The 14,183-nt window shown below is 43.2% G+C and overlaps 1 protein-coding gene across 1 annotated transcript in view; it reads left to right on the top strand.

The window, feature by feature from the left end:
- The window catches only part of WDR88 (WD repeat domain 88), a 48,002-nt gene extending 34,397 nt beyond the window's left edge, over positions 1-13,605 (top strand). Inside the window, exons 10-11 of the mRNA XM_037819240.1 lie at positions 9,891-9,983; positions 13,197-13,605. Of these exons, the coding sequence (XP_037675168.1) occupies positions 9,891-9,983; positions 13,197-13,409 (306 nt within the window). The 3' untranslated portion in view covers positions 13,410-13,605. The remainder of the gene's footprint in view (positions 1-9,890; positions 9,984-13,196) is intronic.
- The last annotated feature ends 578 nt before the right edge of the window (positions 13,606-14,183 follow it).

Below are 14,183 nucleotides of genomic sequence, written 5' to 3'. Positions count from 1 at the left end.
ACCACGCAGTCATACAAAACAAATTGTACTTTCGATTGTTTACAGTACCATTACATAGTTGTACATTCATCACCTAAATCAATCCCTGACACCTTCATTAGCACACACACAAAAATAACAAGAATAATAATTAGAGTGAAAAAGAGCAATTGAAGTAAAAAAGAACACTGGGTACCTTTGTCTGTTTGTTTCCTTCCCCTACTTTTCTACACATCCATCCATAAACTAGACAAAGTGGTGTTTGGTCCTTATGGCTTTCCCAATCCCATTGTCACCCCTCATAAGCTACATTTTTATACAACTGTCTTCGAGATTCATGGGTTCTGGGTTGTAGTTTGATAGTTTCAGGTATCCACCACCAGCTACCCCAATTCTTTAGAACCTAAAAAGGGTTGTCTAAAGTGTGCATAAGAGTGCCCACCAGAGTGACCTCTCGGCTCCTTTTGGAATCTCTCTGCCACTGAAGCTTATTTCATTTCCTTTCACATCCCCCTTTTGGTCAAGAAGATGTTCTCCGTCCCACGGTGCCAGGTCTACATTCCTCCCTGGGAGTCATATTCCACGTTGCCAGGGAGATTCACTTCCCTGGGTGTCTGATCCCACGTAGGGGGGAGGGCAGTGATTTCACCTTTCAAGTTGGCTTAGCCAGAGAGAGAGGGCCACATCTGAGCAACAAAGAGGCATTCAGGAGGAGACTCTTAGGCACAAATATAGGGAGGCCTAGCCTCTCCTTTGCAGCAACCGTCTTCCCAAGGGTAAAACTTATGGTAGAGGGCTCAACCCACCAAACCACCAGTCCCCCATGTCTGTGGTCATGTTAGCAACCATGGAGGTGGGGTAGGCGAACACCCCTGCATTCTCCACAGGCTCCTCAAGGGGGCACTACATCTTTTTTTTTTTTTAACTTTCCCTTCTTTTTTCAAATCACCTGTATGAAAAAAAAAGTTAAAAAGAAAACAAACATACAATAAAAGAGCCTTTCAAAGAGACCATAGCAAGGGAGTAAGAAAAAGACAACTAACCTAAGATAACTGCTTAACTTCCAACATGTTCCTACTTTACCCCAAGAAAGTTACATAATATAGCAACATTTCAGTGAACTTGTTCCTACTACAACCATCAGAAATTAACAGACCATAGTCATTTCTGGGCATCCCCAGAACGTTAAATAGCCTATCTGTTCTTCCTGGATTATTGTTCCCCCTTCCTTAATTGCTCTCTACTGCTAGTTCCCCTACATTCTACATTATAAACCATTTGTTTTACATTTTTCAAAGTTCACATTAGTGGTAGCATATAATATTTCTCTTTTTGTGCCTGGCTTATTTCGCTCAGCATTATGTCTTCAAGGTTCATCCATGTTGTCATATGTTTCACCAGATCGTTCCTTCTTACTGCCGCGTAGTATTCCATCGTGTGTATATACCACATTTTATTTATCCACTCATCTGTTGAAGGACATTTGGGTTGTTTCCATCTCTTGGCAATTGTGAATAATGCTGCTATGAACATTGGCGTGCAGATATCTGTTCGTGTCACTGCTTTCCGATCTTCCGGGTATATACCGAGGAGTGCAATCGCTGGATCGAATGGTAGCTCTATATCTAGTTTTCTAAGGAACTGCCAGACTGACTTCCAGAGTGGCTGAACCATTATACAGTCCCACCAACAATGAATAAGAGTTCCAATTTCTCCACATCCCCTCCAGCATTTGTAGTTTCCTGTTTGTTTAATGGCAGCCATTCTAACCGGTGTTAGATGGTATCTCATTGTGGTCTTAATTTGCATCTCTCTAATAGCTAGTGAAGCTGAACATTTTTTCATGTGTTTCTTGGTCATTTGTATTTCCTCTTCAGAGAACTGTCTTTTCATATCTTTTGCCCATTTTATAATTGGGCTGTCTGTACTATTGTCATTGAGTTGTAGGATTTCTTTGTATATGCAAGATATCAGTCTTTTGTCAGATACATGGTTTCCAAAAATTTTTTCCCATTGAGTTGGCTGCCTCTTTACCTTTTTGAGAAATTCCTTTGAGGTGCAGAAACTTCTAAGCTTGAGGAGTTCCCATTTATCTATTTTCTCTTTTGTTGCTTGTGCTTTGGGTGTAAAGTCTAGGAAGTGGCCTCCTAATACAAGGTCTTGAAGATGTTTTCCTACATTATCTTCTAGGAGTTTTATGGTACTTTCTTTTATATTGAGATCTTTGGTCCATTTTGAGTTAATTTTTGTGTAGGGGGTGAGGTAGGGGTCCTCTTTCATTCTTTTGGATATGGATATCCAACTCTCCCAGCCCCATTTGTTGAAAAGACCATTATGGCTCAGTTCGGTGACTTTGGGGGCCTTATCAAAGATCAGTCGGCCATAGATCTGAGGGTCTATCTCTGAATTCTCAATTCGATTCCATTGATCTATATGTCTATCTTTGTGCCAGTACCATGCTGTCTTGGCAACTGTGGCTTTATAATAAGCTTCAAAGTCAGGGAGTGTAAGTCCTCCCACTTCGTTTTTCTTTTTTAGAGTGTCTTTAGCAATTCGAGGCATCTTCCCTTTCCAAATAAATTTGATAACTAGCTTTTCCAAGTCTGCAAAGTAGGTTGTTGGAATTTTGATTGGGATTGCATTGAATCTGTAGATGAGTTTGGGTAGAATTGACATCTTAATGACATTTAGCCTTCCTATCCATGAACATGGAATATTTTTCCATCTTTTAAGGTCCCCTTCTATTTCTTTTAGTAGAGTTATGTAGTTTTCTTTGTATAGGTCTTTTACATCTTTGGTTAAGTTGATTCCTAGGTACTTGATTTTTTTAGTTGCTATTGAAAATGGTATCTTTTTCTTGAGTGTCTCTTCAGTTTGTTCATTTCTAGCATATAGAAACATTACTGACTTATGTGCATTAATCTTGTATCCCGCTACTTTGCTAAATTTGTTTATTAGCTCTAGTAGGTGTATCGTCGATTTCTCAGGGTTTTCTAGATATAAGATCATATCATCTGCAAACAATGACAGTTTTACTTCTTCTTTTCCAATTTGGATGCCTTTTATTTCTTTGTCTTGCCGGATTGCCCTGGCTAGCACTTCCAGCACAATGTTGAATAACAGTGGTGACAGCGGGCATCCTTGTCTTGTTCCTGATCTTAGAGGGAAGGCTTTCAGTCTCTCACCATTGAGTACTATGCTGGCTGTGGGTTTTTCATATATGCTCTTTATCATGTTGAGGAAGTTTCCTTCAATTCCTACCTTTTGAAGTGTTTTTATCAAAAAGGGATGTTGGATTTTGTCAAATGCTTTTTCAGCATCTATTGAGATGATCAATTGATTTTTCCCTTTCGAGTTTTTAATGTGTTGTAATACATTGATTGTTTTTCTGATGTTGAACCATCCTTGCATGCCTGGAATGAACCCCACTTGGTCATGGTGTATGATTTTTTTAATGTGTCTTTGGATTCGATTTGCAAGTATTTTGCTGAGGATTTTTGCATCTATATTCATTAGGGAGATTGGCCGGTAGTTTTCCTTTTTTGTAGCATCTTTGCCTGGTTTTGGTATTAGATTGATGTTAGCTTCATAAAATGAGTTAGGTAGTGTTCCATTTTCTTCAATGGTTTGAAAGAGTTTGAGTAAGATTGGTGTCAGTTCTTTCTGGAAAGTTTGGTAGAATTCCCCTGTGAAGCCATCTGGCCCTGGGCATTTATTTGTGGGAAGATTTTTGATGACTGATTGGATCTCTTTGCTTGTGATGGGTTGGTTGAGGTCTTCTATTTCTTCTCTGGTCAGTCTAGGTTGTTCATATGTTTCCAGGAAATTTTCCATTTCTTCTACATTATCCAGTTTGTTGCCATACAGTTGTTCATAATATCCTCTTATAATTTTTTTAATTTCTTCAGGATCTGCAGTTATGTCACCTTTTTCATTCATTATTTTGTTTATATGGGTCTTCTCTCTTTTTGATTTTGTCAGTCTAGCTAGGGGCTTGTCAATCTTGTTGATCTTCTCAAAGAACCAACTTTTGGTGATATTTATCATTTCTATTGTTTTTTTGTTCTCTATGTCATTTATTTCTGCTTTAATCCTTGTTATTTCTTTTCTTCTACTTGGTTTAGGATTGGTTTGCTGTTCATTTTCTAGCTTCTTCAGTTGATCCATTAGTTCTTTGATTTTGGCTCTTTCTTCCTTTTTAATATATGCATTTAGTGCTATAAATTTCCCCCTTAGCACTGCTTTTGCTGCATCCCATAGGTTTTGGTATGTTGTGTTCTCATTTTCATTCGTCTCTATATATTTAGCAATTTCTCTTGCTATTTCTTCTTTAACCCACTGATTGTTTAGGAGTGTGTTGTTTAACCTCCAGGTATTTGTGAATTTTCTAAGTCTCTGATGGTTATTGACTTCTAATTGTATTCCATTGTGGTCAGAGAATGTGCTTTGAATAATTTCAGTCTTTTTAAATTTATTGAGGCTTGTTTTATGTCCCAGCATATGATCTATTCTGGAGAAAGTTCCGTGAGCACTAGAAAAGTATGTGTATCCTGGTGATTTGGGATGTAATGTCCTGTAGATGTCTGTTAAATCTAATTCATTTATCAGATTGTTTAGGTTTTCAATTTCCTTATTGGTCTTCTGTCTGGTTGATCTATCTATAGGAGAGAGTGATGTGTTGAAGTCTCCCACAATTATTGTGGAAACATCAATTGCTTCCTTTAGTTTTGCCAATGTTTCTCTCATGTATATTGTGGCACCTTGATTGGGTGCATAGACATTTACGATTGTTATTTCTTCTAGCTGAATTGCCCCTTTTATTAGTATGTAGTGGCCTTCTTTGTCTCTCAAAACATCCCTGCATTTGAAGTCTATTTTATCTGAGATTAATATTGCTACACCTGCTTTCTTTTGGCTGTAGCTTGCATGAAATATTTTTTTCCATCCTTTCACTTTCAATTTCTTTGTGTCCCTGTGTCTAAGATGAGTCTCTTGTATGCAACATATTGATGGTTCATTTTTTTTGATCCATTCTGCGAATCTATATCTTTTAATTGGGGAGTTTAATCCATTTACATTCAACGTTAAAACCGTGAAGGCATTTCTTGAATCGGCCATCTTATCCTTTGGATTATGTTTGCCATATTTTTCCCTCTCTCTATTAATATCCTTTATTGTACCCATACCGAATCTCTTTAGTACTGAACCTTTCTCCAAGTCTCTCTGTCCTGTCTTTGTTTCTCTGTCTGTAGGGCTCCCTTTAGTATCTCCAGTAGGGCAGGTCTCTTATTAGCAAATTCTCTCAGCATTTCTTTGTCTGTGAAAAATTTAAGCTCTCCCTCAAATTTGAAGGAGAGCTTTGCTGGATAAAGTATTCTTGGCTGGAAATTCCTCTCTCTCAGAATTTTAAATATATCGTGCCATTGCCTTCTCGCCTCCATGGTGGCTGCTGAGTAGTCACTACTTAGTCTTATGCTGTTTCCTTTGTATGTGGTGAATTGCTTTTCTCTTGCTGCTTTCAGAACTTGCTCCTTCTCTTCTATGTTTGACAGTGTGATCAGTATATGTCTCGGAGTGGGTTTTTTTTGGATTTATTCTATTTGGAGTTCGCTGAGCATTTATGATTTGTGTATTTATGTTGTTTAGAAGATTTGGGAAGTTTTCCCCAACAATTTCTTTGAATACTCTTCCTAAACCTTTACCCTTTTCTTCCCCTTCTGGGACACCAATGAGTCTTATATTCGGACGTTTCATATTATCTATCATATCCCTGAGGTCCATTTCGAGTTTTTCAATTTTTTTCCCCATTCTTTCTTTTATGCTTTCATTTTCCATTCTGTCATCTTCCAGGTCACTGATTCGTTGTTCAACTTCCTCTAGTCTTGTACTATGAGTGTCCAGAATATTTTTAATTTGGTCAACAGTTTCTTTAATTTCCATAAGATCATCCATTTTTTTATTTAGTCTTGCAATGTCTTCTTTATGCTCTTCTAGGGTCTTCTTGATTTCCTTCATATCCCGTACTAGGGTCTCATTGTTCATCTTTAGTTCTTTGAGTAGCTGTTCTAGGTGTGTCTCTTCTGGTCTTTTGATTTGGGTGCTTGGGCTTGGGTTATCCATATCGTCTGGTTTTTTCATATGCTTTATAATTTTCTGTTGTTTTTGGCCTCGTGGCATTTGCTGTCCTTGATAGGGGTCTTTTAGGGTTTGTAGACCAGTTGAAGTCCTTATCTCTAATTTATCAGATCTACAGCTTCGTGGAGTACATTTTCTCTAACTAACCAGCAGGTGGCGTCCACGAGCCACCTGTTCTCCACAAGCCAGATCTCCCCTGCTTAGCCTTTTTGGTGAGTGGGGGAGTGAGTCTTGTGGGGCCCAATTGGTGTCCCAAGCTTGCGTGTGTAGTTGGTGTTGCCTGCCCTGTATGTGGGGCGTGTTTCTGGGCAGTCGGGGAGGGGGGGTGGCCCTAACAATCAAATCTCCCTGATGATCCTAGAGTTTTAAAGCTACTGCAATAGTCTAATCCTTCAGTTCAGTCCTGCCACAGTTTGTCTCTGCCACTGACCCACAAGTCTTTGGTATTGGCGTATGGCTCCTGAGACTTGCAAGTGGGCCCCTCTTCCAGGCTGTGCACCCCGGGTCCTCTGTTGAGGGATGACTGTGCTATGTCACAGGTGAGTGCCGTCCCCCCAGGGCAGTTCTGGGCTGCTGGGCTGTGTTGGGAGGCTCCCAGTCTGCTCAAATGATGGCTGAATGGGGCTCTGTTAATTCACACTGCTCCCCCTTCCCAGCTCTGGGACATTCAGCTGAGGTTGCAGGGAAGGCTAATGTCCACGCCCAGTTTTGTGGTGTGTGCCTGTTATTTGAAGCACTTCCGTCACACTGGGTTGTCTGGGGCAGCTCTGGGCTATGGGGCTGGCGATGGGCAGGAGTGTTTCCTGTCCACCAGGATGGTGGCTGTGAGCGGACACCCCCCTTTTCTTGGGAAGTTGTGTTGTTTAGTGAATTTTCTCAGCCACTGGATTATTGCCTTTTGTCTCAGAGCTCTCTTAGTTCTGCTCTTGACTTGACGTGCCCAAATTTCAATTCTTTGAAGCTTTCTGTATTGAGCTTCTTAGAGTAATTGTTTTAGAAAAAGCAAAAAGGATTTAAAAAAAAAAAAAAAAAAAAAAAAAAAAAAAAAAAAACGGCCCTCCTCAGAGATCTAATGGGTTATTGAAATGCTAATAGACAAAGCAACCAGGGCCATTAAGGAAAGGTGCCCTGGGCAGAGAGATCAGCCTTGCTTCGGGATTTGCATATGCGCCTCAAGGCCTGATCTCCGCCCTTCCCCTTTCTGTGTTCAGCAGAACTCCAAAAATCCTCTGCTTTTACTTTGGAGCTTCTGGTGTTGTTTTCCTTCTATGCCCGTCTCCTCTCTGCTGGGCTGGCTGCTCTCAGAGTCTCTGGTGTCTGGCCTCAGTCTATCTATGGTTGGAGTTTGAATCAGTAGAATGAGTTTCCGATGAGAGCAGCCACTGCAATTCTCCCTTCTCCTTCCTGGAGCTGACAGCCCCTCCTCCCCCGGGACTGAGCCTGGCAGGGAGGGGCGCGGGTCCCCTGGCCGCAAAAACTTACAGATTTCGCTGATCTCAGCAGTTCCACGTTTTCATGAGTGTTGTATGAAGTACGCCCAAAGACAGATTGCTCTGTGGTGTCCAGTCCACGCAGTTCCTGGCTTTTTACCTACTTTCCTGGAGGAGTAACTAAAACATACAGCTCACCAGTCTGCCATCTTGCCCCGCCTCTCCTTATTATGAATTTTCAAGAAGAGAACTGTATGATTAGAATTTGACTGTGTTCTTTGGGAAATTAGTTAAATAATCATTTTTATCTCCAATAGCAATAATCTATAAATTTGGCCTAAAATGTCTGGATTAAGTTTTCCTTCCACTCAATGAAAATTATAAGATTTACTTGTTTGCAGATATGTTGGGAGGAGAGCTATAAATTGTAAGTCACCTAAAGAGTCAACAATACATCTTTCTCAGAATTTAACAGTGCACCACATATGGAAGGGGCTCAAAAACATTCTTTGAATTAACTTAATGCGTAATTATTTTCAAATTCAACTCAAAAATTAATATTTCTCAGAAAGTTAAGTATAGAATTACCATATGACCTGGCAAAAGAATTGAAAGCAGGGATTCGAACAGATATTTGCACACTAATGTTCATAGGAGCATTATTCACAATTGCCAAAAGGTGGAAACTACCCAAGTGTCCATCAACCAATGAATGGATAGACAAAATGTGGTTTATACACACAATGGGATATTTTTCAACTGTAAAAAGGAGTGAAGTTCTGATTTGTGCTACAAACGTGGATGAACCTTGAACACATCATGTTGAGTGCAATAAGCCAGATACAAAAGGACACGTATGGTCGCACATGAAAAAAACAGAACATGAAAATTCATACAGTCAGAAGCTAGATGTAGGTAACCAGGGAGGGGAATGTGGAGTTAATGTTTAATTGGTACCCCTGTTTGGGGTGATGGAAAAATGTGGACAATGGATGATAGTGATGGAGGCACAACTTTGGGAATGTAATCAACACCACTTAATTGTATATTTGAAAGTGGATAAAATGGGAAATTTTACGTTCTATATGAGTTAACAACAACAACAACAAAAACTCCCTAGAACTATACAACACAAAGAGTGAACCCTAATGTAAATTAAGGCTATAGCTAATAATAGAATTATAATAAAATTGTTTCATCAATTGTAACAAAAGTATCACACTAATGCAAAAAAATTATTCCTAAGTATTTTGTTCTTTTTGAAGCTATTGTAAATAGCTTAATTTCATTTTCAGATAGTTTGTTGCAAATGCATAGAAATGTAATTGATTTTTGTGTATCGATCTCATATCCTATAATCTTGCGGAACTCTTTTGTTAGTTCTAATATTATTTTAGTGGATTCTTTAGGATTTCCTACCTACAATTTCATGTCATCTGCAACTAAAGATAGTTTTACTTCTTTCTTTCCAACCTGGGTAACTTTTACTTCCTTTTATTGCACATTTGTGTCTTTTGGGGAGATGAAAAAAACTTTTGATTGATTTAGAGTTGCTTGGCTGTTTCATCCCAGACTTGTGAGATTCTGTCTCATACGTGCTTTCACGTCCCTTTCACCATACCCAATCCCAAATATTCTCTGCATATTGTGCAGTGTACTTTGTTCTGGTCATATGCCTCCCTAATCTTGTTTTCCATGTCCTTCCATCTGTCATTAAAATAATACAGTTAGATCCTCCTTTTTCAGTAATGTCTGGGTCATGCTGGCATTGGTCTGTAATTTTTCTCATTTTCATTATTTGAACTCTAAGGAAACATGATCACAATATTCACGATGTTTAAAATTATGCAAGCACTATCTGGATACAAAGCACAACAATTAATCCACAAAGTCAAAGGCAGACTGTAAACACTCTCAATTACAACAATCACAGCGCATTCAAGTTGCACACTTGAGTGGGTCCATTCTTGTGTACTGCAAATCCTGGTTGCCAACATCAGCCACGGGGGGAAAAGTGACAGCAGCTATGGAAGGCGGATGAACTATATCTATCCATTCGACACTAAAATCAGTTTTGCCTTTAGCTCCTATTTTGGAGGCCCCTATATGGGTTTTGTACTTACCCTCCCCCACACTTCTACACCCATCGCTGAGAAGTGGGACTTTTTGCTCCAGAAGGGATTTGCTGGGATGGTCCCAGAGAACCCCAGCCAGCTGTTCCCGTCACTCACCTCCTCTGCAGTCGGGGTTCCCCACACATGGCCTGAGCGTGATGCACCTCCCTGGTTGCGCCCAACCTCAGGAGCCTCTTTCGTGACAGCCTCTTTTGCTGTTTCACTGTTTTAGGACAAAACCATGAGACTCTGGCACATTGAAGAAATTGACGAAATCCCTTTGGTGATGGAATACAAAAAGGCCAAGGGCTACAAGTTTACGCAGGTTGGTATTGGGTAAAATTAAGCTTTCATTAGTTCTCTCTACAAATTCATTCATTCTTTGAACAAACATTTATCGAGCAACTGAGGATACAACTGTCAGCAAAGAGACTAAAATTCTCGCCCTGAGGGAGCTTAAATTCTAAAAGGGGAGCGAAAAAATGAATAAAGAAACAAGAAAAATATATAGTAAGTTACATGGTGATAAGTAATTTGGAGAAAAATAAAATAGGGAAGGGGAATGGGAGTGCTGGATGTTGCAATATTTTAAAGAGTAGTCAGGATAGGTGCATCAAGAAGGTGACATTTGTGCAAAGTCTTGAAGGAAGTGAGGGAGGGACCTGTGCAGATTTTTAGGGAAAGAACTTCCCAGCAGAGGGGATAGCCGGTGCGAGGCCCTGAGGCAGGAGTGAGCCTGGTGTGTCTGAGGAGCAGTGAAGAGGAGGCTGGACTGGCTGGGGTGGAGGGAGGAGAGGTCTGCGAGAGCACTGGACACAGCAGGAACGGCTGACACCACCTAAGCCAGGCAGGGACAGCCCTTGTCTTCGTTTGCCAGGGCTGCTTTGACAAATACCACACAGCAGGTTGGCTTAAACTGGGATTTATTGGCTCATGGGTTTGGCAGCTAGAAGTTCTCCTTGAGGTAGTGCCAGGCCATGCTTTCTCCCGGAGTCTGTAGAGTTCTCTGCTGGTTTGCCGCTATCCTTGGGGTTCCCTGGCTTGCATCTCATCGCTTGGTGTTTCCCATCCTTGGTCTCCTCCTGGGGCTTTCTCCAACTGTCTCTTCTGACCCCTCACAACCAAATTTCGTTTGCTTATAAGGATTCCAGTCAGTACAGATTAAGGGCTGCTCTGATTCAATTTGGCCTCATCTCAATAGGATTTTCAAAGATCCTATTCACAAATGAGTCCCCATGTTAACGAATAATAAATTAAAAGGCCCTATTTACAAATGGGTTCATAATCATAGTGTTCTGGTTTCCTAATGCTGCTGTTCTGCAAAACACCAGAAATGGATTGGCTTTTATAAAGGGGGTTCATTTGGTTGCAAAGTTACAGTCTTAAAGCCATAAACTGTCCAAGGTAAGGCATCAACAATCGGGTACCTTCACAGAAGAATGGCCATTGGTGTCCAGAATACTTCTGTCAGCTGGGTAGGCACATAGCTGGCATCTGCTTGCTCCCAGGTGGTGTTTCAAAATGGCATTCTCCAAAATGTTGCTCTTGGGGGGTTTTGTCCTCTCTTAGCTGCAGCTGCTCTTCAAAATGTCACTCTCAGTTGCTCTGAGGTCCCTCTGTCTGTGAATTCCTTTATAGGACTCCAGTGATCCAATCAACACCCATCCTGAATGGGTGGGGTAACGCCTCCATGGAAATTATCCAATCAAATGTTTCACTTACAATTGATTGAGTCTTATCTCCATGGAAACACTCAGTCAAAGAATTCCAGTCTAATCAACACTAATAGGTCTGGCCCCATAAGGTTGCATCAAAGAACATGGCATTTTGGGGGGACATAAAACATCCAAACTGGCACACACAGCAAAGCAGATACAGACTGGGGCATGTCTTTTGTGGGGTCCATGATTCAGTCTTCACGTGTCCTCTTCAGCTCCTGCAGCAGACACTCTGGCCAGGCCCCAGAATGGGCTCAGGTGCCTGCGTTTCCCACAGAATGGGCTCAGGTGCCTGCGTTTCTCTAGCGGAGGAGCTTGGAGGCAGGGTGGACACATCTGCTTCACCAGGCCCAGCCAGGGCTGGCACAGAGGCGATTCCAACATCCCTCCCCTGGGTGGTGGAGCCAGTCCCTGCCGGGGCCTCCCTGTGCCGACACGTGAGGGCACCTTGTAGAAACCGAGGGACCCATGTGGGTTTGCTTGAGTCCTTCCCTCAGAATCCTGGAGCCACCTAGACTTGCCTCTGCTCACAGGACCAGGCTAAGAGCCATTGCTTCTTGGGGAACAGTGAATTGGGGGGTGGGCAAGGAGCCCCTTCCCAGTTGCTGTGGGACAGAGGGGAGAGGGGTGGGACCATGTGGACCGCATCTTTCTGGCCAGCCAGACCTCAGGGCCTTTGTGGCCATGTGCGTCCTCAGACCCCGGAAGCTGATGAGCTACAGAACAGAGTTTGCCCCAGTCCTACCCCCACCAGTGGGGCAGGGACCAGGAATTGCCTCCTCTGTGTGCCCTGCAGTTCTGGTTTTGGACCAGAGGAAGTTTTGCTGTAGAACAAGGTAGTTACGGGATCTGATTTAAAAAGGAGACCTATCTGAAGCTGTAGCAAAGATGGACCCACTGCCTTTGACTTGCTCTGAATCAATATGAGAAACCTCAGAGGCCAGATTTGCCAGAGGGCCTGTCCCAAGCTGGGTTGGCCCCACCTGCCCCCACAGGCCCAAGGCGCCCTGGACAGCAGGATGCTGTGTGGGAAAACTCCCAGGCCTGAGGGCCTGCCCTGCTCTCTGCCCCAGAGGAGAGGTATCAAAGCAAGGTCTGTATGCCTTGGAAAGGACCAGCAGGGCAAAGCCCTGAGGTTTGAAGGGCTGCAGCAGGGGCGTGCCTCTTTGTGGGCTCTTCTTACAGTGACCAGGCAGTGGTGGGAACGCTTAAGAGGCCTCTGTTCCCAGACTGAGCGTCCCCACCCCGTGGTGTTGCCTTCTTGCTTGTGGGAAGCAGATGTGCCGTCTCTCTGCCCTGTTCTCCATGTGCTTCAGCCAGAAACAGAAACAGGCCAAACGGAAACAGGGACAGAGGAGAGGAGGGTGGTCACACCTGTGCTGGGTGTTCAGCACCCCTGCTCTGTTTGGAAATCTGGCCGGCTTGCTTCTCCTGATTCTGTCAAAGTTGGGTGTCCCCAGGATGTCAGGGAGTCAGGACATCCCTTCAGATCTTTGATGCTCCTGTCCTCCCCATCACCAACTGGGTCACCACTCCTGTGCCCAGGTCCCCACAGCAGGGGATGTGAGGGCATTCACATAATACTTGGCGGTACCTGTACAGCTTTTGAGGGGGAAGAAAGGGAGGGGAAGCCTGTGACCATTGTCTCCCAGGGGCCTGCAATTTCCACGCTTGTGGGGTTTGAGCGCCCAGAGTAGAGGTCACCCTATAGCCTTGGTACAGCCCCAGGTGATGGGATCAGCCGGGAGAATTCTGACCACATGCCTTGTTCCCTTCTGACCAGCACCTTCTTTCTTTTCTTTTAAAATATTTCATGTCAGTGCAAAGGATGCGACAGGCCTTTCTCCATGTACGAAAGTGACAACTCCTCCGAAGTATTCACCAAATGTGTGTTTTGCCGGATAGATGAAAGGGACTTGTCAGCAGAGGCCTCGTCATCATGGGGAAGGGAAGACTCGCTGGCAAGGGAGCCCAGCCCATGCAAGGATGACTCGGCCTCTGACATTTTGAGCGACGAGCCACCTGTCACCTAGGCTGTGGGACTCTGCAGGGCTCTTTCTCTGGGGCCACTGCCTGGCTGGGTGGGCAGGTGAGGCTGGAGCAGGGGCCAAGCCCTGGCCGGGCTCTCACCACAGTGCTGCCCCCTCAGCCCACAGCAGCCTTGGGGAGCAAACATTTTCTTTTGTATTTTTTCTGCAGAATAAATCTAGATGCCTTTGGAAAACAAACGTGCACGTGATTTCTAGAAGCATCTTTACCATTTCTAAGCTTTATCTCCTGGTGTTCCCCCTGTCTGATTTTAAGCACCTATTATGGATTTCCATTCCTTTCCATGTCTGGAGTTGCCTTATTAGGCAGCCTTAGAGGGCCTGGCACCAGTAGCCGGAGGAAGTGTTTGTTGAATGAATACACGAATATGTGGGCACCCTCTGTGGGTGAGGCTGGACTGGGGCCAGGCAATGTGGGTGCCTCCCTGGCTCAGGCCTTGGGTCGGCCGAGTCCCCAGAGCAGAGAAAGGTCTGGTTAGGTGGGAGTTGGGAAGTTGTGATGGGGGGGCATTTCCATCACAGGATGTTTCATGCTTTTGCCCCAAGATTCATGAATTTCCAGAACACCCACGCATACAAGCAGCCCTCTTTCTGATTCCACAGCATACCATACAATAGAAACCAACACTTCAGAGAGAGCCAAGGTTTTTAAGGAACATGAAGGACCTACTTTTCCATTTGGCATGGCTCACGTGACTTTCACTAAATGTCTTTTGTCTGCCCCTAGGAAGTATTAACTGCAAAAGTTAACTGCAGAAT

This window comes from Choloepus didactylus, chromosome 27 (genome assembly GCF_015220235.1).
Source record: "Choloepus didactylus isolate mChoDid1 chromosome 27, mChoDid1.pri, whole genome shotgun sequence".
NCBI classification, from domain to species: Eukaryota; Metazoa; Chordata; class Mammalia; order Pilosa; family Megalonychidae; genus Choloepus; species Choloepus didactylus.
This window is presented reverse-complemented; position numbering and strand designations above follow the sequence as displayed.